Below are 27972 nucleotides of genomic sequence, written 5' to 3' on the forward strand. Positions count from 1 at the left end.
AATCTCGTAAAGGTATTGGGTGTTGCCCAGCCCCCTGCTCTGCTTATGTCTGCTAGGGAGGTGCAGTCGGCCAATGCCCACAAGGATGCCACACTTCTTGTCGAGTGTGCTCGAACCCGCAAGGGGCCGGGCACGGCCTGGGTGTGATAGGCCAATGCGATGGTATCAACGACCCAGTGGGAAAGCCTCTGTTTGGAGACAGCATTTCCTTTCAGCTGTACACCAAAGCGGACAAAGAGCTCAGAACATCTAAAGCCCTGCGTGCTGTCCACATAGGTATGCAAAGCACACACCGGATGCAGCAACGACAAGGCTGGGTCTGCCTCCTCCCGGGGCAGTGCTTACAGGTTCACTACCTGGTCCCTGAAGGGAGTTGTAGGAACCTTGGGCACATAGCCTGGTCACAGTCTTAGGACGACATGGGTGTCTGTGGGACCAAAATCTAGGAAGGTGTCGCTCACAGAGAACACTTGTAGGTCCCCAACCCTCTTGATGGAAGCAAGCGCAATCAGGAGGGCAGTCTTCAAGGAGAGGGCTTTGAGCTTGTCTGATCCTAGCTGCTCGAAGGGGTGTCTCTGAAGGCCTGAAAGGACCACAGAGAGATCCCATCAGGGGAACAGGCATAGCCTGGGATGGTTCGGCCTCTGGGCGCCTCTAAGGAACCTGATAATCAGATCGTGCTTCCCTAGGGACTTACCGTCCACTGCGTCGTGGTGAGCCAATATGGCGGCTACATAAACCTTTAAGGTGGAGGGGTACAGCCTCTGGGGCCAGCTGTTTGCCAGCGCGTCTGTCCTGAGGGGGGCCTCTGCTAGGGAGTACCAGAGTGGGCAATGGGAGGTCTCTTGGGAAGCGAACAGATCTATCTGTGCTTTGCTGAACTGCTCTCAAATCAGCTGGACCACCTGGGGGTGGAGACTACACTCTCCGCTGAGCGTACCTTGTCGTGATAATGCCTCTGCTGCCATGTTGAGGTTGCCCTGGATAAGAGTGGTGCGTAACGACCTAAGTTGTTGCTGGCTCCAAAGGAGGAGATGACAGGCGAGTTGTGACATATAACTAGAGCGCACGCCGCCATGGCGATTTATGTACGCTACCATAGCGGTGCTGTCTGATCGGATCAAGGTGTGCTTGCCCCGTATTAGCATTAGAAACCTCCGCAAGGCAAGGAAATTCTTATAACACCCAAATAAACTAGTTTTAGGGACAAATGTCTCCCTATATGGTATTTTTAATATGTGACCAAAATGTGTTCCTCATGATCTGAATTATTATTATTGTTATTGTTGTTATTATTATTATTATTATTTTAATTGTTCAATTGTTCATTTTCCTTTTTTCCAGATGTGGATCAATTAGTCTTTGACTGGCTCACAGGAAACTTTTACTTTGTGAATCGAGTGAGCGACCGGATATTTGTCTGCAACCAGTATGGAGACATCTGTGTTACAGTGATAGACATAGACTTGGTGAACCCTAAAGCAATTGCTTTGGATCCTCTTATGGGGTGAGTTAAAAATGCATGAGGCATGTCTTAGCATTCACGATCTCATCTTTGACAAGGCCTTTGGTAATCTTGCATATATCTGCTAAACATTTTTACAAATATATCTTGGATTTGTTGTTGTTGGAGCTAAATATGTTCTCTCCTTTTTGATAAAATCTGCTTCCATAATTTTTCTGCTGTCCCACAGTCAGGAGTGCCATTAGTATTCCACGATGTATCTAGCATTCCAGGGTCCACGGTCTCTGCTTTACAGGAGTTTTGTTTTGCTTTGACACCACAAAGCCTTAGTTGAAACAAAGCATCAGCATGGTAATTGTTAATATGTTTCAGGAGAAATCAGTAGAGGACACAAAGAGTCCTCAAAAGAGAGAAGGGCTGCATGATTATTCTAGTTATTAGCTGCTAAAAGGAACTCTGTGGTAATATTCCCGGGGAGCTTAGAATAGGAATACAGCTGAGAGTCTGTCACATTTATTCATGAGAGTGCAAGGACAGGCAGTGCACACTGTACCAGGCTTTTTAATGAGACGCCTGATGCCTAGTGAACCTAAATTGTAGCACCAGTGTTCAGCAGGACTAAAGACTGCAGGGAGGGCTCAGGCCATCAAATCCAACTCTGTTCTTCAATGTGTGGTTGTCATACTCTTGTTTTCACGCTGTGACTCTGGCAAAAGCGAAATCCTGACAAACCTGAAGGAAAGTGTCTTTAAAAGAAATGACAACCATTTTTCTCTTTAAATTCAAATCTTTGCTTTTTTACTGTGATCACCGACACCCTCTGAGATCATTTAAAAAATGTTCAGGAGAGTTTGAATGGAAAGCACAGTGTGTTGTCTTTTATGGGTGTATTAAAAAAGGAAAATAGTAAATGATATTCGGGTGTGCCGATTCTAATTGAGGGAATTAACAATAAAAAAAGAAATCTGTAAACATAGAACAAAAATTAAAAGTGCTAATTCAAAGAAACAAGAGGACAAGATCCATTATCAAACAGATTAAAAAAATAATTATTTAAAATATACACTGTCAGTCAAAAGTTTGCGCACACCAAGTTATTCTTTATTATTAAAATTTTTTACATTTTAGAACAATAGTAACTTCATCAAAACTATTACATAAAATCAACAGATGTTTATTATTTATTTACCAACAAATGTAAAATAAATCAAAATTATCTTACATTTTAGCTTTGTATGAATAGAAAAATATCATGAGGTATCCATCAGGAATGCTTTTAAAACATTAGTTTTCCCATGTTTGACGGATACTTGCTGACTGCTTTTCCTTCACTATCTGGTCCAACTTGGATTGTCATCCATTAAAAAAATGTGCCTGACGTGGTGTTATGCTGTTGTAGACCAACTGGCTCAAGGTTCGACGTGTTGTGCATTCTGAGATGCTATTCTGCTCACTACAATTGAGTGGTTATCAGAGTTACCTTAGCCTTTCTATCTGCTCAAACTAGTCTGGCCATTCTCCAAGACATTTCTTTCCACTCACTGGATGTTTTTTTGTCTTTGGCACCATTCTGAGTAAACTCTAGAGACTGTTGTGTGTGAAAATCCCAGAAGATCAGCAGAAACAGAAATACTGAAACCAGCCCATCTGGCACCAACAATAATGCGAAATAATTGAGATCACATATTTCCCCATTCTGATGGTTGATGTGAACATTAACTGATGTTCCTGACCCACATCTGCATGATTGTATACATTGCACTGATGCCACATGTTTGACTTATTAGATAATCACATGAATAAGTACTGTAGGTGTACAAGTGTTCCTAAAATATGAAGTGCTCAGAGAGTATATGTTTACAAAACTAATTTCATGCCTTTAAGCATATACCTTCAGAACAATGGGTTTTTAAGATCATAAGAATCATAAATTCAGTCAATTATGTCCAAAAAAGTGCACACAAATAAGTGCAGGGAAAAGTGCATGAAAAGGAAAAGAAAACATTTCAGTCTTTCAGAAGTTTTCCCCAAATAAATGCTTACCTAGATACAGAATTGTCATTTTCAGATGTAGTAGTGTTGAACACTGTGAGGCTGTTTGTGTGCTATACACATGCACTGCACCTTTGGAAACAGATACCTCTTTTTTGAGTTTCTATTCTTGGGCTTGCATATTTTTTTGAAAGATCCCCTTACCTTAGATAAAGATACCTTAAGAAGAATCATGTTAAGGAAAAAATATTAGTGTGACCATGTTTACTCTTATCAAACAAGCTCAACACAGCTCCTTTATTCACTGTGAATTGCCTTTTTGTGTCCTTTTATGGACTTTTAGGAGCGTAGAATGTTACGAACTAAAATGCTTACTTTTATAACATGGCATTTATCAGCACAATTGAGTTTACATGAACATAATGTAACCCGCAGAGGTTTCCCACACATTTCTCCATGCCCTTCAGTGCATACTAGCTCAGGGCTGGGGATGTGGGAGTAACATTGGTTAGCCCTCCAGGTTCTCTAAATGCAGTTTGCTAAATTACTTATCCGTTCTGCTATCTCTGGTTCTCCTCCTCTAATTGGCAAGATGAGGTTGGAGCTACTTGTATGTGCAGGAGGCTGAGAGAGCACAGAAGGCCTGTCAGCCTGGAGCAATGGAGTGAAAACAAAAGAAATTGGAGCGGTTTGTGATAGTGGCTCAGCATGAAGCGCAGTGGTTATGGAAAGAGTTCATAAAACCCTCACTGTTTGGTTTGTGGTTTTGATATGGTTTCCCCTATTTGATTTTATTTATTTATTTATAATATTTGTTTGTATATTTTCTCGCCTGCATACAAGGAGCAGCTTTCCTTCTCTTCTTCTAAAGAACTTATGTAAAATGTGCTTTTAAATTTGAAACTCAAATCCCAAAAAGGGAATATGACTGAACTTGTTTTAACCAAATTTTTCAACGTGTAACTTAAAAGAAAAGTTAATAAAATTGTTTTTTTATTCTGTCATAATTTATTTACTCTCATGTTGTTTGAAACCCATATGACCTTCTTCTTTCTGTAGGACACAAAAGGACATGTTAGGCAGAATATTAGCATCATTCGCCATTTGCTTTGCAATGAAAATGCAATGAAATGAATTGTGACTGAGGCTCACATTTAGCTTTTGTTTCATGAAAAATAGTCATATGGGTTTGGAACAACATGATGGTGAATAAAAAATTACACCATTTTAATTTCTGGTTGAGCTATCTATTTTAATTCCACTAATAATTTTGAAAAGCTGTTTGAGTGATGTTTTACCATAGTCAGTGGAGAGGGTGAAACTTAGATTTGATTTAGAACAAAATGAAAAAAAGAGCTTTGTGCTGATCTTTGTGTATCCGCTATTTTCTCGCCTCTTGCTTGGTAATCTGCCTTGGTGAAAGAAAGGGAGGTATTTTCTGCTCAGTTATTCTCTACAGTAATGAAACTCCCCAGCATTCTGTGCTTGGGTTAGACCATTGTGTCACCTTGCAGTGATTACTTAAAGCCAAGGTCTAAAGCAGTAGATGAGATATATAACCAGTCAGATTTGTTTCCATTATGTATTGTGGTGGTTGGTGAATATCTTGTAGGTCTGGGCTTATTGAGTTTGTTATCAAACAAGCAAACAAACAGACAAAGTATTGTTGATAAATCATTCTGCAGTCATTATGATTTAGCATTAGAATGCAACTGCTTTGACCGCAAGCATATCTTCTGCGTCTTGATCTCATCTGTTTTGTATTATTAGATTCAGATGCAAAAGCATATACACTATATTGAACAATGGGGGAAAAATGTATGTTTGCCTCAAATGGGAGGGAATGGAAGTATACAACACATTTAAAAGGTTCAAAACTATATGAATTATTTTAGTTTACTGTATTCATGAGTTCTTTGGTGGTTTTCTCATTAACTACTACCATCAGCGGAGTGTTTTGCGCATAGATGATATTTCAGATATGTTGGGCTGATATGTTGTTCAATGGATAGTTCCACCACAATAAATTCTGATTAGATGAGCCGCTAAAATGCAGATAACACACACATGTGACTGCACATATTCTTTATTAATGCACCAAAGTGTTACATTGCTTGGCAACCGTAAAAAGCCTATAGTTAGGCTAATGGACTGTCTTGCTTGAATTGTTTATTAATTTGAGTTATGCCTAAGCACACCCCTTACCAATGGTAAAATCACTTTAATGCATGCTTACCGTTGGTGCATATATAATCAAGATAGTAATTGACAGGTTAAACTCTATGCAAACTCTTGGCTGAATTACTCCACCAACCCAGAGATTTAATGGGGATAAGTGAATAATATTGTGGATTGTTGTGTGAGAACTCTTTTAGGGCACATCCTACAGCAGAAATAAGGCATTGAACTTGCAGATACCTTATCAGCTTTTAGCGTTCTGTGTGTCATTTTATTTTGGTGTTATATTTGATATCAATATTCTAATTCAGCAGCACAGACGTGTTGTAAAGGTGTGCATGCTCAAAGTGTACAAGAGAGAGTGAGAGAGAGAGAGAGAGATCTTGCTGTTGACAGTCACGATCTTCAGCCGTAGCAGAAGTTAAAAGGCCACCAAATCACAGTGTACTATTTTAGTTGCATGGATCAAGTATTTCTTACAACCAAGTTGTCCTTTGTTAAAAGTGAAAACTATATGGAAGCATTTAATGCAAAACATAGGAATAGTCTATATTTTATATCATGATTTCACAGATGTAAATACTGCTTTTGTAAAGGGGTTATAGTCTCCAAAAAGTACTCTAATATATAGACATTTTGGTAAGACTTTACAATAAGGTTCCGTTCATTAACATAAGTTAGTGCATTAGGTATCATGAACTAACAATGAACAATTTATTTGTTACAGCATTTATTAATCTTTGTTAATGCTAGTTAATAAAAACACAACTGTTCATTGTTAATTCATAAAAATGATTACTATATGTTGAAATAAACATTGACCAAGATTAATAAATGCTGTAAAAGTATTTTTCATTGTCAGTTCATGTTAACTAATGTTGTTAACTATTATTAAATGATTGTTCTCTCAAACATTCAAATTCAGTTATTGTTTACTCACCCTGTGTTGTTGAAAAAGCATCTTTTCATGAGCGTGCACAGGAGATCAATGTATGCTTTCATTACAATCATGAGTCTCATGGAATACTTTATTAGACTTATGATTTATAATTTTGTTTTCTTTTGAAGCTTGAAGAGGTGGTCACCATAAACTGCCACTGTATGACAGAACTGAGCACAATGTTTCTTTTATTATTTTTTTTTGTGAAGAAAAAGAGTCATATAGGGTATAACAGGGTTGAAATGGGAAATGCAAACGTGTGCAACAAGTACAGGACAGTACAATAAATTACTAACAATAAACAGGACAATAGACACAGTAAGGGACATTGCAGCGCCGACCAGTACACAGTAGTGCAAAAAGATGACAGTTTCTAAAAATGCCAAATTGTAAAGTGATATCGATATATTTATTGTTAATAGATAAGTAATATATCATATAAAGGTATATTCACACAGGGCACTTTCTTGTGTTCCATCCATGCTATTTTGTAATTGTTTTCTAGGAACATGTGTCAGAAAGGCATCTTTGGCTTTTCCGTGGCACCTCACTGTGCATTTCAGCATTTATAAAACTGTGTTGTATTAAAACAATTCAATTTTCAAAAGCGGGTCTCCAAATCGCTGTGTTCTGTTCCACTCCATGTCCTGTGTGAATGACCCTTAAGATAATAACAAAACTGTTAGTGTCTAATTTTTGGTATGAATTGTTATTTTCTACTTTCTGAATTAAAGTATATGAGAAGTGATCAGAATCTGGAAACAGTTTAAATGAGAAACAGTTTTTACTGAAACTCTGTACGTGCTACAGGAGCCAATTAGTTTTTACTGTTGGCATACTTGAAGTCATACTAATACAATATTCAATAATTTTTTGCATTCAGAAAAAAAAAAGTTTGCTTAAATGGGAGAGGGTCAAGAAGCAGATTTACAATTTACATCTTTAACTAATATTCCAATCAGCTACTGTAAAAGTCAGACTTTGAAACATTTAATTAGTTTTGCAACTTTAGTCCCAAAGGGACAAATGAAATTACATACAAGGAGAAAAACAGAAAAGATCTTTGATGATAAAAAGCTCTTTACACTGAAGTTTTTTATTTCCTTTATGCTTAATGTTTGCTTCTCTGGAGCAATTAAGCACCGGAGGCTTCTTGTGAACTCTTTCCTTGTTACATTCCTCATTTGAGTAACTAATTAAATGATGTTTGCAGTATCAGCTATTAGATATCTGATGTCATTAGAGCTTGAAAACTCAGTCATTCAAATCACACTTTGCATTCACTGTTAGACTTTTTGTTGCTAAACAACTCTTGGTCATCTAACTTAATAATTAATTTATATAAACAAAGGGCAAAACAATGAACCTTTAATGAATCGCTCAATGAGCAGGACCACTTTAACTGAAATACTTCAAAGAAAGTTGTCACTTGATAAATGCGCTTGCATGTCACTAATTAGATCTTCTTTTAATTGGCAACATGTTTTCAGCACGGAAAGAAAAAGATAAAATATCAAGGGAACAGCTCATGAAAATCTTTTGTAATACATATCACAGTACACAAAGTGTACTTTAAAATAAATAGTTCACTCCAAAACTTCTGTCATCATTTATTCACGCTCATGTCATTCCTTACCTATATGACTTTAGATTTTTTCCTTGCTGATGTTGTCCATATAACGAAAGTGAAAGGGGACATAGTCTGTCAAAATATTCAATTTATTCATTTATTTATTAATTATTTATTGTCATTTTGGAAATTGACAGACTAGTCCCCATTCACTTTTATTTAATGAAGCCAGATATTCTTGAAAAACTGAAACACAGAAGAAAGAAACACTCATATGGGTTTGGAACAACACTAGGGTGTGTAAATGATGGTATAATTAAAATATGTGGGTAAATGTTAATTTAAATGCATCTTAACTTTGAATGATTTTATGGAAATTACACTTCCCTTGCCAATCCGTTGCAGGATGCTCTTCTTCACCGACTATGGGAATGTAGCCAAACTGGAACGCTGCAACATGGATGGCACGAACAGGACTCGGCTTGTGGATTATAAGGTTGAGTGGCCGACTGCAGTTGCACTGGACCTGGTGAATAAGTTTGTGTACTGGGCAGATGCATATCTGGATTACATTGAGATGGTGGATTACAATGGCAAAAGCAGACACACTGTCATCCAGGGATATCAAGTGAGTGCTTTTCGATTTGACATATGCACTTTTTACTGTATGTGGGTGGATTAAAAGATGTAGTTGCTATGCAGCACATTAGCATAAAATATGGTAACTAATCTTTTAAATCATACTCAGAAAAAATATTTAGTTTAGATAGATGAGGTCTATACATATAAAAACAATAATATAAAGAAATTGTGAATTTACACACATATTGTATAGTTACTCATTGTATGCATACTTACCAAGAACATTAAGTGAATTATGAAATTGTTTGTCTGTCTGATTCAAATCCATGCTCTAATCATCCCTTCTAGGAAAATACAGAAACCAATAAAGGTGTACAAAGCTTGATTTCAGGTATTAACTGGTTATGGCATATATGCCAACAAGCTACAGTATATGTGTGGCTTTGTCTGCATTTTGATTTCTCAAGTTCATTCCTAGGATTAATTAGTCTTAATGAATACAGTACTGTACACAGCCTAAATGAGGTTCTGTGAAACACATTCAATGTTTGAATATTTTACCTGAAGTGCACTTATGAGGACAGCAATTAGGGATCATAATTATTCAAAAGTAGACCTCAGCTAAACAACCCAAAGGTCTTCTTGATGTTGGAAGACCACGTACAAAGAGGAATGGATCATCATATGCAGGTGCGCAGTTTAATGGTGATCAAAAATGCAAGCCACAATGTTTTGTTGAGAGGTTGCTAACAAATTTAATTTCCATTGAAAATTATGGTGAGGTTATGCTGTGCCTGAAAACAGTACCTTCAACATTCTTTTTTTTTTCTGGTACATTATTATGTGATTATACCTTTCTATTTAGGCACCATTCCAAGTGAATCCTCATTTTTATTCAAAGCATGAATTCATAGCTCTCACACACCCCCATAGCACTATACAAACCTGTATTTGATGATGTACACTGTAAACATTACTGAAAACTATTTGATTTGACATACAGTGGCCCCACAAAGGATTTGGACACTTCAAGGGATAATTCTCGCATCATTTATCCCAGATGTGTATGACTTTGTTTCTTCTGCTGAACACAAACAAAACATTTTTGGAAGAATATTTCAGCTCTGTAGGTCAATGCAAGTGAATGGTGGCCAGAACTTTGAATATTCAAAAATCACATAATTCCAGAATAAACGTAATCCACAAGACTCCAGTATCCATCATCTGAAGTGATTTGCTAGGTGTGGGTGAAAAACAGATCAATATTTAAATATTCCAGTACCTTCCAGTAGGTGGCGATATGTACAAAGAAGAAGAAGAATACGTAAGTAAAAGTGAAAGTGGAGATTATAATAAAAAGGATTTAAATTTGTATTTGTTTCTCACCCACACCTATCATATAGTTGCAGAAGGTATGTATTTAACCAGTGGAGTCTTATGTCTTATGTGATGTTTGGAGATTCAAAGTACTGGCCACCATACACTTGCATTGTGAGAACATACAGAGCTGTGAGATTCTTCTAAAAATCTTTATTTGTGTTCTGAAGAAGAAAGTCATACATGGTTGTGGTTGAGTAAATGGTGAGAGAATTATAATTTTTGGGTCCTAAGGATTGTTCCCATTGAAGCTTAATCAACAGCATTTGCGACATATTGTTTATAACCACACAATTATATATATATATATATATATATATATATATATATATATATATATATATATATATATATATATAAACAAATAAAAAACATAAATTGCATTTATAGTAAGGCACCTACAATGGAAGAACTCAAGCAAGTCTATAAACATTAAAATACACTCCCTTTCAAAAGTATAGCCACAAGGTGTACACATTTAGCTTGTTAACATGATTTTAGAAAGATAAATCCCTTACAATCGTGACTAGTCTTGCTCGACCTATTTTGTTTGCGATTTGAACTGGTGTCTCCAGCATGGAAGGCGGGCGCCCTAACGAGGAGGCTAAAGGCTACAGCATCAAGCGTCAGTCGCTTGTGTGCCTTTTGATGCCAAGGAAGTGATGTTTATACAATGCACAGCTACCTACCAACTGGCTACCATAACACTCACCTCCCTAAACCTCACTCCCATCCAGGTCATGGCACCACTGTGACCAGTTTTGCTCGACCTGTTCTGAGCGGGATTCTGGCATGGGAGGTGGGTGCGCTAACGAGGAGGCTAAAGGCTACAGGCTCTAGTGTCAGATGCAAGTGCACTGCTACCTACCAGCTGGCTACCATTACACAAGCCTTTTCTGTGTAAAGTTATATCCAATTTGGGGATTATAGAGTTAAATGGCATTATGTTTTATTATTGAATATAAATTTACACCGATAAAGTTATTAAATGATTACACACTAAAATCATGTTAAAACATCATGCATAACGCAGGGCCCACATGACAGCGACTTCCCATCCCATACCATAGTAGGATAAATTACGTATCAAGCATAAAACAAATCAGTTGACTGATGAGACTTATTGTAAATAAATAGACAATTACAAAAATATATGGTTTGTCTATTATTTTCTTGCAGTCTCAGGTATTTGTATATGATTATTGACAGTTCTGCAGCTGTAACTGCAGAAGACCTGTACAGCTGCTATCATCTTCACCTGCCAATAATCTGCTTTCTTCCTCAATATATGATTGGAATCCACATGAGATCATTAAAATGCACTGCTATAAAAACTTGATTATGATTGGAAGTAAAATATAAGCACAACATAATATTTTATAATGCTTATATTTCTTTATTTAGGGTACTAATGCTAATGGCTAATAATATTTGTGTCCAGAATCTCAAGACATGGTCTTGGAAAATGATACATATAACTAAGAGTTTTAAAGTTATCATCCTCAAATTTGAAATAGAACATTATCAGACTTGTGGCTTAGCTCCATTATGTATATATACATCAACAATGTCAGTGTCATATATAATTTCTAGGGCTGTCAATCGATTAAAATTTTTAATCGAATTAATTACATGGTGTCCCGATTAATTAATCGCGATTAATCACATATACATATATTTGCTGAGAAAGCCCCTCATATAACAATAATTTAATATATAATGATGAAATAATTATACATAGTTATCTTTAAATATTAAAAATTATATATATATATATATATATATATATATATATATATATATATATATATATATATATAAAATAAAAAAATTCTGATAATTAATATGCATTACATTCTTGTGGCAGAAGAGTTAATCATTGATAAAACAATATAAAAGTTGCTTTAGAATACAATGGATTGTTTACTACCATATTATTGATCATAAGTCAATCATTGGCATACAGTTCACAGCAATCCATTTCACAAGGGAATTTATCAATCAGTTGGAGATTTATTATGAGGGATTGTTTAAGAACCCGTCAATGTACACCTGCGTCAGACATTTTTAAAATTTTTTAGAAACAAGCCAGGGGTATACATAGTACACAATACTACACGAGGGTGAGATAACTTACTATTATTGTACTAGGTGAATAAATATTGATTTTATATTAGATTTATTTTTGCAGTGATGTTAAATGTAAATGACGGTGCTGTGAACGTCACTCAGTTTGGCATAAGGTCTACGATACAAAAACATTTTAACAGCTCAGACCTACTCAATGTAAATATAATGAAGTGAAAATAATAATCTAATCGTTAGAAAGCACATTTCCAAATAAGCACATCAATTCCATTATTGGAATATTGCAAAATGCGGGACAGGTGGTCACCCTACCATACGAGCTGCGTCAGACATGCTTGTGTTGCGTCTTGGGTGTGTTGCGTCATAAAAGTAAAATGTTTAGGTCACTGTGTCAAGTTAAATATAGTTTAATACTCAATTTTTAAACACATATTGAGATCCCTTATTTCGCATTTGAACCCTTAGTAACGCATATCTGTGTTATTTTCTTCACTGTATAAACTGTGTGTTGCTCACACAGCTGAAATTTCACTTACTGCCCTCTGGAGTATACAGGTGGTACTACAAGCATGCGATTAAATGCGTTGATTTTTTTAACACGTTATATTTTTGTATAATTAATCGCGCGTTATTAGCGCGTTAACTCGACAGCCCTAATTATTTCATATAAATATTAGTATTTTTTTTAATTTTGAGTATGTCCTTTTAGGCTTGTGCTCAAAACAAGGGGGTGCTCGGCAACAGGTGGGTTTCGTCTTGCGTCTGCTCCAGAGAGCAATTCCCTGCAAGGAACCTCTAAGAATCCCCTCCCTTACGTCATCCTGCCGTGGAGCTGACGTAGGCGGCCCTGGCTCCGCCTCCCCAGCCAGCACATCGCAAACCACACACTGAGACACTTTGTTACAGGACCCATCCACTCAAATTTCCCTCAATAAAGTGGTAAAGGCTGGCCAATTTGTACCCAAGATTAGCAGATGGGTGAGGCGGGGACTAACCGTCGCCTCGACAGTATGCTTTTGTCCCCGGAATTGAATAGTCAGCATCACTACCAGATAACCATGGATGTCCCTATGCACACACCTCACTTTCACCCTGTGACTAGCACCCAAACCATGTCTTGAACCAGTCATTGATGGATGGAGGTTTGGTTGCAACCTGAATCCACCAAGGCCTGGTATATACCCTCCTTAATACTCACATGTATGCAGTATGTCCCTCCTTGGTCGGGGGCAGCTTCTGGAGCATCAGGGACCCAGACCAATGTCCCTACCTCCATCACCAGGCATTGGTCCTGGAAAAGCCCTGGCTACCTACAGCTCCAGAAAACCGGCCAAGTCTTCCTGCCCATGTCCGCGGAAGTGGATTCACCACCCTAGGATGAGAGCAGAGAGGGACAGGGGAAACCGGCAGATGGTGAAGTGGGGCACTGGTTCCGGGAAAGAGGAAAAGGATGGGAGGAGGAGGCATGAAGAGAAGGAGGGGAGACAGGAGAGAGAGAGAGAGAGAGAGAGAGAGAGAGAGAGAGAGAGAGAGAGAAGGGTCTCGGGGCTTGACGGCTCACAAATACGCCACCATGTGGTCCTCTGCCAGCTGGATGGCCTTTTGAAGTGTCGCCAGGTGGTGGCACTGGACCCATTCCACCATCCCTCTCAGAAGTCGAGTGATAAACTACTCTAGTACCACCATATCGATCACAGTCCCAACGTAATGTTGCTCAGCCAGCAACCACATCCATCAGACATCCCGGAGCTGCTGGGCGAAGGCAAACGGATGGCTAGCGAAAGCATTGGTGCTGTTGCTCAGGGGTCCGGCCAACCCGATGCAGATTGGCTCTTCTTAAGTCAGCTTAAACCAGGAGGTTCTCAGTGGGTAACTGCTGCACCACGAGTTGGGCTTCCCCGGACAGCAATGGTATTAAGAGGACTGCCCACTGGGTGTTCGGCCATCTGCAGGACCCAGCTTCCACTCCAAGAGCTCCAGGACAACCTCCAGATCATCTTGTGGGCCATCTTGATGAATGGAATATGGGTTGGGGCAGTTGCGGGGTCCGCAACCCCCCGGGTTGTAAGCTTTGGAGCACCTGCCGGTCCTCCACTTAGGCATAACAAAGGTATGCGCTTGTGCTCCTTTTCAGTGTCCAGCTCCAGGAGGTCCTGATGCTGTGACTGGTGGATGCTGGTGAGGTTCAGGAAAACGTCCTCCAGAGGTGAGGCATCCATTGTGGCGATCTTCCTCTGGCCCCTGGGTTTCGGCACCAGTGTGAATGGTCTCTTCTTAAAGGAAAGGAGGAAGCAGTAACCGGATGAACACTCACAAATTTTATTACATCACAGACACTTCCAACTGAAACACAGCATAAAACACTAATGCACACACACACACAACTCTGTCAAACTCGCGTCCCTATTCTGGCTGATCGGGATGAGTCAGCACCAGTTGTCCATCGTTGTACTAGCCACGCCCTTGTATTTGTCACACATACCAAGTGAAATTTATTTTAAAGAAGGTTTGTAAGGTTTTTAGTAATAATAAAAAATGAATTAAATAAATATGCTGTTAAAAATCATGCTAGCAATACCAAGGTCATCAATTCCCATAGAACACACAAACTGATAAAATGTATACCTTAAATGTACTATACTGTAGATCACTTTGGGAAATACTGTAAACGTGACTGCAAAATGCACAAATGTGAATGATAATTCATACATTTAAATGTAGCTTAAGTGTCCACATACTTTTTGAAGTCACTGTACTTTGCCGTGGTGTAGTTCTTTTATACATTTAAACTTGAATAGCATTAGGAGTTAAACATTATCTTGGCTTCGATGCAACTTCTTGAGCAATGAATGAGAGAATATGTTGTTTTTCTCCTGTGGGTTTAGGTGAAGCCCAGTGCATTTTAGTGTGCATGTGTTTGTGGGCAAGGTTCAGTGGTCCCTGTCTGCCCCTGTCACTTAGGTGTCATATAGCATGTAGGCTAGAGTAGTGCATACAATCGAGGTGTCTCCAGGGGAACATGTGCACACTGGATGACCCTGCCTAAAGTTATGCATGCATTCAAACATGATTTAGTTACATTCAGCAAGGTTTCATTCCACAAATGTGTGCTTCCCATTCAATATTAAATAGTTGAATACCAGTTCTCTTACGAGAGGTTCTCTCGTATTGCGTAAGCTAGCTTACGCTACGGGAAAGATTCATCTTTTCTGAGATATTGAAGCCAAAAAATTATCCTTAATTTTGTATCCATTGTCAATGCAGTGCGGCAGCTGCAGACCTTGAGCGGGCTAGCTAGCGAGCTCATTGGTTGCTCTGCGGCAACTGCTGCAGCCTATAGACGAGCTTGGGCGAACTTGCATCCAATGAGAGGCGTCCGCACGCTCACTGCATCAAAGCCCGCCAAAAAGGGCTTGACTAGAGTGCATATAAGCGTAGTTCGTAGGCTAGAACCCTGATTTTCATCTCTTCAGCGAAGCTCTTCGCATCACTGAACCGGAAGCCGCGTCGCCGTTCGAGGGGCATCAAGCAAGCGTGGACAGCGCTCAAAGAAGCCGGCCATCTTCGCCACCTTCAGCCGTCCTGCGAGCTACGCCATCCAGCGACGTATCCTTTTTAAAAAAGCAAGCTAGTTCTTAAAGAACTTCACAAAAGAGTACGAGCGTCTTTTTTAAGATGCCTCGCTCCACTTGCGCCTCATGCCGCGCTCCTCTCAGCACCGGAGACCGCCACATCATCTGCGCTCTCTGCCTGGGATTGGGGCATGCAGAGCTCGCCCTCGCCGAAGGCGGATGCGATCTCTGCGAGGAGCTGCCGATGTCGACCCTGCGGGCTCGACTCGAAGCGCTCAGGACCGAAGCCGCCGCGCCGCCTTCCGTTCAGCCGTGCAGAAAAAAGCGCCGCTCTCAAAGGCTGCCAGAAACAGTGGTAGAAGCGGTTGCCTCGCCGGAGCCCATCCCTCGAGCATCGCCTTCACCCTCCCCACCCACCCGGGACGCGCAGTTGCCGCCGAGCGGCTGCTCTGCTGCCATCTCAGACGAAGAAGCGGAGGATAAGGGCTGATCCATCATGGCTTCGGACAGCGAGGAGTGGTCAGGCTCACACGCCTCCTCCTCGGCCCAGGAATCCAGCAGGACCCGCTTGCTTCGGTGGACGGCGCCACTGAGAAGGGCTACGCTTCCATCCCTCCAGTCGAGGATGCGGTAGCAGCACACCTTTGCCCGCCCTCCGCGAGATGGCGGTCTAAACCAGTGCTTCCGTCTAAGGCCTGCAGAACAACTTCCGCCTGTGTTGGCCGCGCCTATTCCGCCGCCGGCCAAGCTGCATCTGCTCTGCACTCTATGGCCGTCCTACAGATCCTCCAAGCGGACCTTCTGCGGGAGTGGGATGAGGAAAGCAGGCATCCAGAGGCGGTTGCAGACATACGGAGTGCTACAGACCTCGCCCTCCGTGCTACGAAAGCTGCAGCCCAAGCTATAGGGAAGTGCATGGCTGCGCTGACTGTGACCGAGAGACATCTGTGGCTAACGCTAGCCGACATGGGAGAAGCAGAGCGCTCTACGTTCCTCAACGCACCACTCTCTCCATCCGGTCTCTTCGGCTCCGCGTTGAGTGGTATCATTGACCAGTTTTCAGAGGTCCAAAAAGCCACACAAGCCATGAATCTCTTTCTGCCTCGTCGCGCTAGCTGCTCTGCAGGCCGTCCACGTGAGCCTCCTGCGCGAGCCTCTTCACAGCGCCCAGCTCAACAAAGCCAGACTTCTCAGCATCGACAGGGCGGCCGCCCTCAATCGCGCTCAGACAGCCGCCGCAGACCGCCGCCCCCCCCCGCGGGCCACGGACTAGAATTGCGCTGAAACCTGAACAACCGAAGTCCTCCTAGCTTTGTTGACAAAATGACGGATCAGTCCCGCTGCGGCCGGACCACCGTCAAATCTTCGCCCCCTGTCAGTCCCCTTCCTTCAGGCTACTACAGTGGTAGATTCAGCAGCCAACAAGCCGGTGTTAACGTCCGCTTTCCTGCGCTCAAACGCCGTTTTCACGGCGACCCAAATAAATCTGGTAAAGAGCAAGCATATGTGTAGAAAATGTGCCCACAACCCAGTGTTCACCTCTACACACAAGCATTACACATCCCGTGTCCATACCAGAGAGCAAACATGTTTTATGTGTAGAAAATGTGCCCACAATCCAGTGTTCACCCCTACACACAAGCATTACACATCCCGTGGCCCTATCACGGCACACTCACATAAAGCGGTTACGAACCGCTCGAGTGTTAGGGTTAATAAACGCACCCACGAATCCATGCGCGCACCCATTCTCTGGCCGCTCTGTCACACGACCAGCCTTATGTGTAGAAAATGTGCCCACAATCCAGTGTTCACCTCTACACACAAGCATTACACGTTCTGTGTCCCCATCAGAGCACACTCAAAAGCGGTTACGAACCACTCGAGTGTTAGAGTCAATAAATGCGCTCACGAATACGTGCGCGTGCCCATTCTCTGCCCGCTCTGTCACATGGCCAGCAAACACTTCTCTGTATGTAAGTCCCGTGCCCGTGACTATGCTTGCGTATCACTTAACAGACGTGACTCTTTCCCCATTCACCTCAATCGGGAAGTCACTCACAGAACAGCCTGTCCATGCTGTCTGCGAGCAGTCCAGCATAAGCACAGTAAGCGCGCTCACACATTCTGTTCAGCGGCTGTGTGCGGCAATCAGAGCGATTTGGCCACTCACCCTCTAACATTACGCTTCAAAGCGTGGGAAGATATTCCAGGGATATCCGAATGGGTGTTAAGCACAATAAAACAGGGCTATTTGCTACAGTTCGATCGCCGTCCTCCTCGCTTCAGAGCTGGCTCGAAACTACTGTGAACACGGAAGCAGCGTGCATGCTTAGTTCAGAAATAGCAAACCTTCTGTGCAAAAGGGCCATAGAGAGAGTGCCGCCTCCCTGAGCGAGTCGGGGTTTTACAGCCGTTATTTTCTTGTCCCCAAGAAAGACGGCGGCCTCAGACCAATATTAGATCTCAGGGTTTTGAACAAAGCGCTTGCAAAAAGACCGTTCAAAATGCTTACAACCAGGAAACTCCTCGCACATGTGCGCCAGGGGGACTGGTTTATTTCTCTCGATCTGAAAGATGCATACTTTCAGATTCAGATAAATCCCCATCACAGGCCATTCTTGAGATTCGCCTTCGACGGCCAGGTTTATCAATACACCGTCCTTCCGTTCGGCCTGTCCTTAGCACCCCGTACTTTCACAAAGTGCATGGACGCGGCGCTCGCACCCCTGCGGAGTCAGGGTTTGCGAATTCTGAACTATTTGGACGATTGGCTGATTTTGGCACAATCACATACGGAGCTTCTGTCTCACAGGACAGTTCTCCTCAGACATCTGAACAGTTTGGGCCTTGCAGTCAATTGGACCAAGAGCTCACTACAGCCCAGTCAGACAATTTCCTTCCTTGGAATAGAACTAGACTCTATTCCAGAACTAGGCGCGCCGTGTGCAGCGACTAGCCGCGTCATTTCAGATGAACAGCCTCACACCTCTGAAGAAGTTTCAGAGAGTGCTAGGCTACATGGCCTCAGCCGCAGCAGTACTTCAACTAGGTTTACTGCGCATGCGCCCGCTTCAGCATTGGCTAAACACCCGTGCGTCTCGCCGGGCTTGGGCCACAGGCCGCCAGCCAATCAGAGTGACTCAGACCTGTATTTCAGCTCTGCAGCACTGGACAGTGGCCGAGTGGTATCAGCGGGGAGTGATGATGGGAGCTGTATCTCGCCGAAAAGTCATCTCGACAGATGCGTCCAACACGGGGTGGGGCGCGGTCTGCGAGGGCTCTCCGGTTTTTGGCCTATGGTCAGTTCAGGAAAAGCTCCTTCACATAAATTGTCTGGAAATGATAACGGTCGAGTACGCGCTCGTGCGCTTCCTCCCGATCATTCAGGGTCACCACGTCCTGGTCCGCTCGGACAACAGGTCTGTGGTATCCTATCTAAACCGTCAGGGTGGTGTCAGATCCAGGAACCTCTTCCATCTGACGAAACGCGTACTGAGTTGGTCCCAGCGCCACCTGCGTTCGCTGAGGGCGACGCACGTGCCAGGCCACCTGAACGACGGCCCAGACAGACTGTCCAGAGACAATATTCCCCAGGGGAATGATCCCTGCACGCTCAAACATTCCAGACGTTATGGCGCATATTCGGCAGAGCAGAGATAGACCTCTTTGCGTCAGAAGAGAACTCTCACTGCCCAATATTTTTCTCGAAAAGCGAGGACGCGCTGGCCCAGGACTGGCCCAACCGCCCGCTTTACGCCTTCCCTCCCATCTCGCTATTGCCACAGGTAATGCAGAGGATCAGGGAAATGCGCCACTCGGTGCTCCTCATAGCCCCGTGCTGGGAGAATCAAACATGGTTCCCGGAGCTTACGCAGCTGTCACTGACAGCGCCGTGGCCCATTCCAGTGACAGCAGATCTCCTCTCGTAAGCTCGCGGAACGATCTGGCATCCCCACCCAGAGCGCTGGGCGCTACACGCGTGGGTGATCAACGACTACCCGTCACTTTGCCAGAAGGAGTAATAAACACCATCATACACGCTAGAACCCCCTCCACGAGAAGACTCTATGCGTCAAAATGGTCTGTGTTTTCAAAATGGTGCACCGACAGAGACCGGGACCCACGGACATGTGGGGTGTTGCCGCTGCTCGTGTTTTTACAAGAGCTGCTGGATAAGGGCAGATCCCCATCCACGCTCAAAGTGTACGTGGCGGCCGTCGCGGCGTTCGCTGAACCCCTGCACGGCCAGTCACAGGGTAAAAACGAGCTGGTCATCCGCTTCCTCAGGGGAGCTAGAAGGATGAACCCTCCGCGCCCCCCATCAGTTCCTATCTGGGACCTTTCTATAGTTCTCGAAGCTATGAAAGCCCCCCTTTCGAACCGCTTCAATCCGTGGATGTGAAACACCTCTCAATTAAAACCGTTTTTCTAACTGCCCTATCATCAGTTAAACGGGTGGGAGACCTTTACGCGCTATCTGTCAGCGCTGCGTGTCTTGAGTTTGGACCAAGTGACTCCAAGGTCATTTTAAAGCCTAGACACGGCTACGTCCCCAAGGTGGTCGGTACTCCTTTCAGAGCACAGATCATTTCCTTGTCGGCGCTACCAGCATCTGATAGCGAACGCGACGGCAATCTCCTTTGCCCAGTCAGAGCACTGAGATTGTATACTGCGTGCTCCGCATCTTTCAGAAGCTCCGAGCAGCTTTTCGTTTCGTTCGGAGGGCGCACCAAAGGTCTCGCCGCCTCGAAACAGACACTGTCCAGATGGGTAGTGGACGCTATTGCTGCCGCGTACGCGTCAAAAGACCTACCATGCCCGCTAGGCATTAAGGCTCACTCCACTAGAGGCATGGCCTCCTCGTGGGCATGGTCCAGCGGGATTTCCATTCAAGACATATGTGTGGCAGCGGGCTGGGCTTCCCCCTCCACCTTTGTCAGATTTTACAATCTGGAAGTACCCGCTCTGCAGGCTAAACTGCTAGCGGTTTAATACGCTACAGCTCCCCTGGTGAGCTGCATTAATGGGACACAGTCCACACAGACCGGCACCGGCGCTTTGTCTATGTGCTTATGTACTACACACACACTGGCCCGCACTCTTGCCGGCCAAATATTAATTCCCCACTCACAAGGGCTCCCCCGGGTCCCCCTTAATTCCCTGGGGCTCATGCAGTGGATGCTTGGCGCGCACGGCGTTGACAAAGGGTTCCCGTAGCGTAAGCTAGCTTACGCAATACGAGAGAACCTCTCGTAAGAGAACGAATCGGTTACTAACGTAACCTCGGTTCCCTCTAGATGAGGGAACGAGTATTGCGTAACCGGCCGTGCTCGCGCCATGAGCGATTTTTCGCTTCATTCAATGAAAACCAGGGTTCCAGCCTACGAACTACGCTTATATGCACTCTAGTCACGCCCTTTTTGGCGGGCTTTGATGCAGTGAGCGCGCAGACGCCTCTCATTGGATGCGAGTTCGCCCAAGCTCGTCTATAGGCTGCAGCAGTTGCCGCAGAGCAACCAATGAGCTCGCTAGCTAGCCCGCTCAAGGTCTGCAGCTGCCGCACTGCGTTGACAATGGATACAAAATTAAGGATAATTTTTTGGCTTCAATATCTCAGAAAAGATTAATCTTTCCCGTACCGTAAGCTAGCTTACGCAATACTCGTTCCGTCATCTAGAGAGAACCGAGGTTACGTTAGTAACCGATTCGTTTTATGTTCGTACCTGTTAGTAAAAGTGATTTAAGCCAAAACATTAAAGCTAATAACAGCTTTAGTTAAAGGCTATGTGATACTTGAAATCACAAGTTGATACTAGTGAATGCATCTGTAGTGTTCTGTTTTCTGTTGAGTGTGCCAGTTAATTTATATCTAACTAAATAGCTTCTCAGCCTTCTAAACAAACTGAAGTAGTCAATGTTCCTTTTTGTAGGTGGCCCACCTGCATGGATTAGCTGTATTTGAAGACTATGTGTATGCAACTCGCTCGGAACCCTCCAGTGAAGCAATTGTAGACATCTTACGGATAAATCGGTTTAATGTCACAGACCCGGAGACTCTAACCAGCATACAAAATGTGAAAACAATACGGGTTTACCACAAGCTAAGTCAACCAAAAGGTAAAGTATATGTTAGGCTGGTTTAAATTGCTTGTTTATACCTAAAAACATGTATAGGTGTCAGATTTCAATATGCATCTTATGCATCACCCTTTGTAGCAATCTTAACCTTAAGCTTATGTCTCTATTTTAAGACTTTAACAATGATTACTTTTACAATATAAAAAATCAACATGTCTGTGTTTCAGGTCCAAGTCAGGCTATGCATAGAAAACAGACTAAACATTAAATACAGCAATACATACAATTACTAAGGGAAAAATTGTGCTTTCAAGACAGCAATAGAGTAGTTTATGTAGGTAGTTTAAGTTTAAAGTTTTGGTTCTGTGTAAATTAACATATTGCTACTGTGTTTTAGCATCTTCAAAGTAGTCACCGTTTGCCTAGAACTTGCAGACATGTACTCTTGACATTTTCTCAACCAACTTCTTGAGGTATCACCCTTGGATGCTTTTTAAACAGTATTGAAGGAGTTCCCATCTATGTTGGGCACTTATTGGCTGCTTTTTTTTTTTTTCATTAAATTTTAGTTTTATAATTAAATAAATGAATATGGTGGCACAATTATATTTTTACCTGCAAAACTAATTTCAATCATTTAAACCTTCAGATAAAAAGATTTTTAAGATCACGAGAAACATTTCCGTCAAATTTTTAAAAAGTTTTGACCGATAGTGTATATATACTGGTGGCCATAAACTTAATGTACAAATTTAGCTGTTTTGAAGGACATTTGTACTTTAATTCACCAAAGTGGCATTCAACTGATCACAGAGTATAATCAGGACATTACTGATGTAAAAGGTAGTACCATCACTATTTGACTCACTGAATTGAGTATATTTTTTATCAAATCTAGGCCCTATTTCAACACCTTATCCTTGAGTAATCATGCTAAATTGCTAATTTGGTACTAGAAAATCACTTGCCATTATATCAAACACAGCTGAACGATTTTTGGTTCATTAAATGAATGTTGATTATCTCCTAACAAGGCCACATGTCAAGGTCTGGGTAAATTAGGTGGTTAGCGAACAATCAGTTCTCGTATTCAACGTGTTGAATACAGGAGATATGGGCAGGAGTAAAGACCTGAGCGACTTTGACAATTTTCAAATTGTTATGGCCAGACGACTGGGTCAGCTCATCTTTGAAATGGCAAGGGTTGTGGGGTGCTCCCAGTCAGCAGTGGTGAGTACCTACGGACAGTGGTCCCAGGAGGGACAAACCACAAACTGGTAACAAGGTGTTGGACTCCCAATGCTCATTGATGCACAAGGGCAAGAAAGTCTATCCCATCAGTTCTGAACCAGCAGAAGGTATACTATGGCACATGTCACAGAATTTTAATGATGGTTATGGGAGTATTGTGTCACAACACACAATGCATTGCACCCTGCTGCATATGGGGCTGCATAGCCGCAGACCGGTCAGAGTGCCCATGATGACCCCTGTACACCATTGAAAGGGCCTACAATGGGCAGGCAAGTGTCAGAACTGGACCTTGGAGCAATAGAAGAAGGTTGCCTGGTCTGATGAGTCATGAGTCTGATTTACATCACATGGACGACCGTGAACGTGTACACTGTTTACCTGGGGAAGTGATGGCACTGGGATGCACTGCGGGAAGACGACAAGCCAGAGGAGGAAGTGTGATGCTCTGGGCAAAGTTCTGCTGGGAAACCCTGGGTCCGGCCATTCATGTGGATGACAATTTGACCCGTGCCACCTACCTAAACACTGTTGCAGACCAGGTACACCCCTTCATGGCAATGGTTGGCAGTGGCCTCTTTCAGCAGGATAATGTGCCTAATTATCGATAATGTGATAACTGCACACAGCATTTGGGAATGGTTTGAGGAACATGATGAAGAGTGTGGCCTCCAAATTCCCCAGATCTCAATCCTATTGACACAGCGGCTCCACCTCGCAACTTACAGGACTTGAAGAATCTGCTGCTAATGTATTGGTGCCAGATACCACAGTATCTTCAGGGAGAGTCCATGCCATGGATGGCGCTGTTTTGGCAGTACACAGAGGACTAATGGCATATTTGGCATATATTTGGCATTTTGGCATATTTGGTCATAATGTTTTGGCTCATCAGTGTGTGTGTGTGTGTGTGTGTGTGTGTGTGTGTGTGTGTGTGTGTGTGTGTGTGTGTGTGTGTGTGTGAGCGTGTATTTATCACTTTGTGGGGACCAAATGTCCCCATAAGGATAGTAAAACCCGAAATTTTTGACCTTGTGGGGACATTTTGTTGGTCCCCATGAGGAAAACAGCTTATAAATCATACTAAATTATGTTTTTTGAAAATGTAAAAATGCAGAAAGTTTTCTGTGAGGGTTAGGTTTAGGGGTAGGGTTAGGTTTAGGGGATAGAATATAAAGTTTGTACAGTATAAAAACCATTATGTCTATGGAAAGTCCCCATAAAACATGGAAACACAACGTGTGTGTGTGTGTGTGTGTGTGTGTGTGTGTGTGTGTGTGTGTGTGTGTGTGTGTGTGTGTGTGTGTGTGAGAGAGAGTGTGTGTGTGTGAGAGAGAGTGTGTGTGTGTGTGTATATACAGTATATATACAGTGTATATATATTCTAGCTTTGCAGATCCTTGGCATTCTAGCTCTTGGTTTGTCCAGATACTCAGGTGACATTTCACCCCACACTTCCTGTAGCACTTGTTGGGCACTACATTCTAGCTGATCCCACATAAGTTCAATGGTGTAAAGATCCATAACACTCTTTTCCAATTATATGTTGTCCAATGTCTGTTTCTTTGCCCACTCAAACCAAACTCGAATTTATTTTTCAAAAGTGGCTTTTTATTTGCAATTCTTCTCATTAGGCCTGCATCCCTGAGTTTTCTCTTTACTGTTGCACATGAAACTGGTGTTAAGGGGGTAGAATTCAATGAAGCTGTCAGCTGAGGACATGTGAGGTGTCTATTTCTCAAACTAGAGTATCTGATGTACTTATCATCTTGTTTAGTTCTTTTTTGGTCCTTCCAAATCTCTTTCTGTCCTTGTTAGAGCCAGTTGTCCTTTGTCTTTGAAGAATGTAGTGTACAACCTGGTTTGAAATCTTAATTTTTTTTTTTGGCAAATTCAAGCATTTTATAGCCTTCATTCCTGAAAACAATGCTTGACTGATGAGTTTCTAGAGAAATCTGTTTATTTTTTGCAATTCTTTACCTAATATTGACCTTAAGACATGCCAGTCTATTGCATACCGTGGCAACCAAACAAACAAACACAAAGACAAGGTTAAGCTTCGTTTAACAAACCAAATAGCGTTCAACTGTTTTTGATATAATGGCAAGTGATTTTCTAGTACCAAATCAGCAATTTAGCATGATTACTCAAGGATAAGGTGTTTGAGTGATGGCTGCTGGAAATGGGGCCTGTCTAGATTTGATCAAAAATGACTTTTTTCAAATGGAGATGGTGCTGCTTTTTTATATCAGTAATGTCCTGACCATACTTTGTGATCAGTTGAATGACACTTTTGTGAATTAAAGAACCAATTTCCCTCTGAAACAGCAAAATCTGTACATTATTCCACATTGTTGGCCACCAGTGTATATATATATATATATATATATATATATATATATATATATACACTGTATATACACAAACCAAAGGCTGAGATTTCCTACAGAAATATACACAATTAAAATAAAATAAATACAAAATAGAGGGTAATGATTAGATGATAAGAATGTTCTAACTTCTAACACTAAGATGATTAGATGATGTGAATGTTGTTCCAAGACCAAAAGGATGTTGATCTAGAATTTTTTTTCGCCTTTGTTAAATTACATTAAGAATGTGTTGACAATGTTGTGACACTAGTGTCCTTTCATCAGTCAAGGGCCATGCGTGTGAGGTTGACCCTTATGGTAAGGCAGGAGGATGCACGCACATCTGCCTTCTCAGTGGGAGCTACAAATCCCGGAGCTGCCGCTGTCGCACCGGATTCACTCTTGGAAGTGATGGCCAATCCTGCAAAAGTCAGTCCACCTTACAACTTTTTACAGTAACTTTTCCTGGGGTGTTGGAAGTCAGTGTGCAGGCTTCCCATGGTCATGAAAAACGGGGATTTATTAAGGGATTTTAAAACTGAGCTTTCCAGCCCTGGAAAAGTAATGGAAATAAGTAAAATATGGAAAATGCACATTGTATATTACAATATATAGTAATAGTAAATATAATTTAAAAATTACAGTTTTGCTGTGCTGTTAGAATTTCAGAGACTAGATATTGCTCTTATTGCTTATGCAGAGAAAAACATGCCAGGATCATAACATTAGTTGTACAGGGTCTTTTTGGAGGCTTTGAACAAAATATTTATAAAATGCATATTTGTTCTCGGCCATAAAAGTAAAGTAAATCCAGCCAATGATTTTATGACACTTTAGGTCACAGCATCCCTGTGGAAATGGTGATGGAATATGTGTTTGGTTTATTTGATTTGCATCAGCTATCTAGAGATGGAAATTGAAATGTGTGTGTTGTTACACTATTAAGCGGGAAGATTGAGGGGTTCTGTATTAGCTCTGTGTCTTGGCACTGACTCAGATTGACAGAGATGGAGATGAAGTTTTAAGGAGATTGGCTTACATAGTTGTGGTGTTATTTTATTAACTGCCTTATACAATGATTCATTACAGCCATTACTGCCATTTCCACTCTTCCCGCTATACGTAGACCCTCCTGATCAATGAACTATTTACTTAGTTGACAATAAAAGCTATGGGTCAATTAATGATACTCCTGAACTGAAATAATGATCTTCTTCCTGAATAATTTCTGATTGATACCTCCACCCAGATGTTCTACTTGTACACCCTCCCAACCTCATATCACTATGGCTACATGTTCAAACAGTTTTGTCTTCCTTCATTCTGTTTTTTTATTTCTGATGAGAAACTATGCTAAATGACTCCGGCTGGCTTTATCTAATAGTCTCCTTGTTGTTTGATGTTGAGGTCTCAAAGCGCTTCATTGTCTTCAAGGTAGTGGAGCTCTCCCTCTCAGAATGAGAAATTGAAGTGTTTCTTGTGTGGTCTCACCTGAACTGGTTTATTCTCATGAGAAAGGTTGACGTTGAGTCAAGATTCCTCTCATTACCCAGTATCCCATAGGCCTACAGCACAAAAGACAGTCTGGGCTGCCCTTTGCATTCTTTCCTCTGTATCTAGATGCTAATTTATAAGAGCATGGTTCAAGCCTATGGACAACCTTGGCTTCTGTTGTGCCTCTTTGTAAATCTGACAACAGAATATGTATTGTTCAAACAGAGTCCCAATGAACAAAAATATAATTGCTGTAGCCTGACAAATGAATCCTCTTAATCAAGATAATTTTTGCCTGGAGATGCTAAGTGGGATTGATTTCTCTATTAATTTTTCAAATTTGTGAGCTTGCCTGTTGATTGCCAAAATCTGGCTTTGTAGAACTTTACATAACTGATTTTTAAAACCAAGTACCATACGATATACACTACATGGTCAAAGTACATATGCCCCCATATTATTTCTAATTAATGGGTTTGGCTATTTCAGATACACCCATTACTAACAGGTGCATGAAATCAATCAAATAGCCGTTAAATCTCCATAGACAATGCAAGAACCAATCCCCTATTAATGCCCATGATTTTGAGATTAAATGTCAATTAGCACTTATGCATGTGGTTTTTGGGTGTCCACTTACTTTTGGCCATATGGCCATACAATGTAGCATAGAAGGACTTTTCGTAAGGTACTTTTTTTAACACTTTCTATCTGTACTTTCACAGAACCCAAGAATGATCTTTTCCTCTTCTATGGAAAGGGGCGACCTGGGATAATTTGTGGTCTGGATATGAATGTGAAGTCTAGCAATGAGCACATGGTTCCAATTGAGGACTTGGTGAATCCAAGAGCTCTTGACTATCATGCTGAAACTGGAAACATATACTTTGCTGACACTACAAGTTTTTTGATAGGGCGGCAAAAAGTTGATGGAAGCAATCGAGAGACAATTCTGAAAGACGGTGATTATCCAAATATTTGTACTCACTAGCATACAGACATTCTGTTGT

At 41.8% G+C, this 27972-nt stretch overlaps 1 protein-coding gene across 1 annotated transcript in view; it reads left to right on the plus strand.

The window, feature by feature from the left end:
- lrp1bb (low density lipoprotein receptor-related protein 1Bb) overlaps positions 1-27972 on the plus strand; it is a 491998-nt gene that overhangs the window by 223232 nt on the left and 240794 nt on the right. Inside the window, exons 6-10 of the mRNA XM_052142560.1 lie at positions 1345-1507; positions 8551-8773; positions 21698-21884; positions 25754-25897; positions 27688-27924. Of these exons, the coding sequence (XP_051998520.1) occupies positions 1345-1507; positions 8551-8773; positions 21698-21884; positions 25754-25897; positions 27688-27924 (954 nt within the window). The remainder of the gene's footprint in view (positions 1-1344; positions 1508-8550; positions 8774-21697; positions 21885-25753; positions 25898-27687; positions 27925-27972) is intronic.

The sequence above is a fragment of the Xyrauchen texanus genome, chromosome 14, assembly GCF_025860055.1.
Source record: "Xyrauchen texanus isolate HMW12.3.18 chromosome 14, RBS_HiC_50CHRs, whole genome shotgun sequence".
Classification (NCBI taxonomy): domain Eukaryota; kingdom Metazoa; phylum Chordata; class Actinopteri; order Cypriniformes; family Catostomidae; genus Xyrauchen; species Xyrauchen texanus.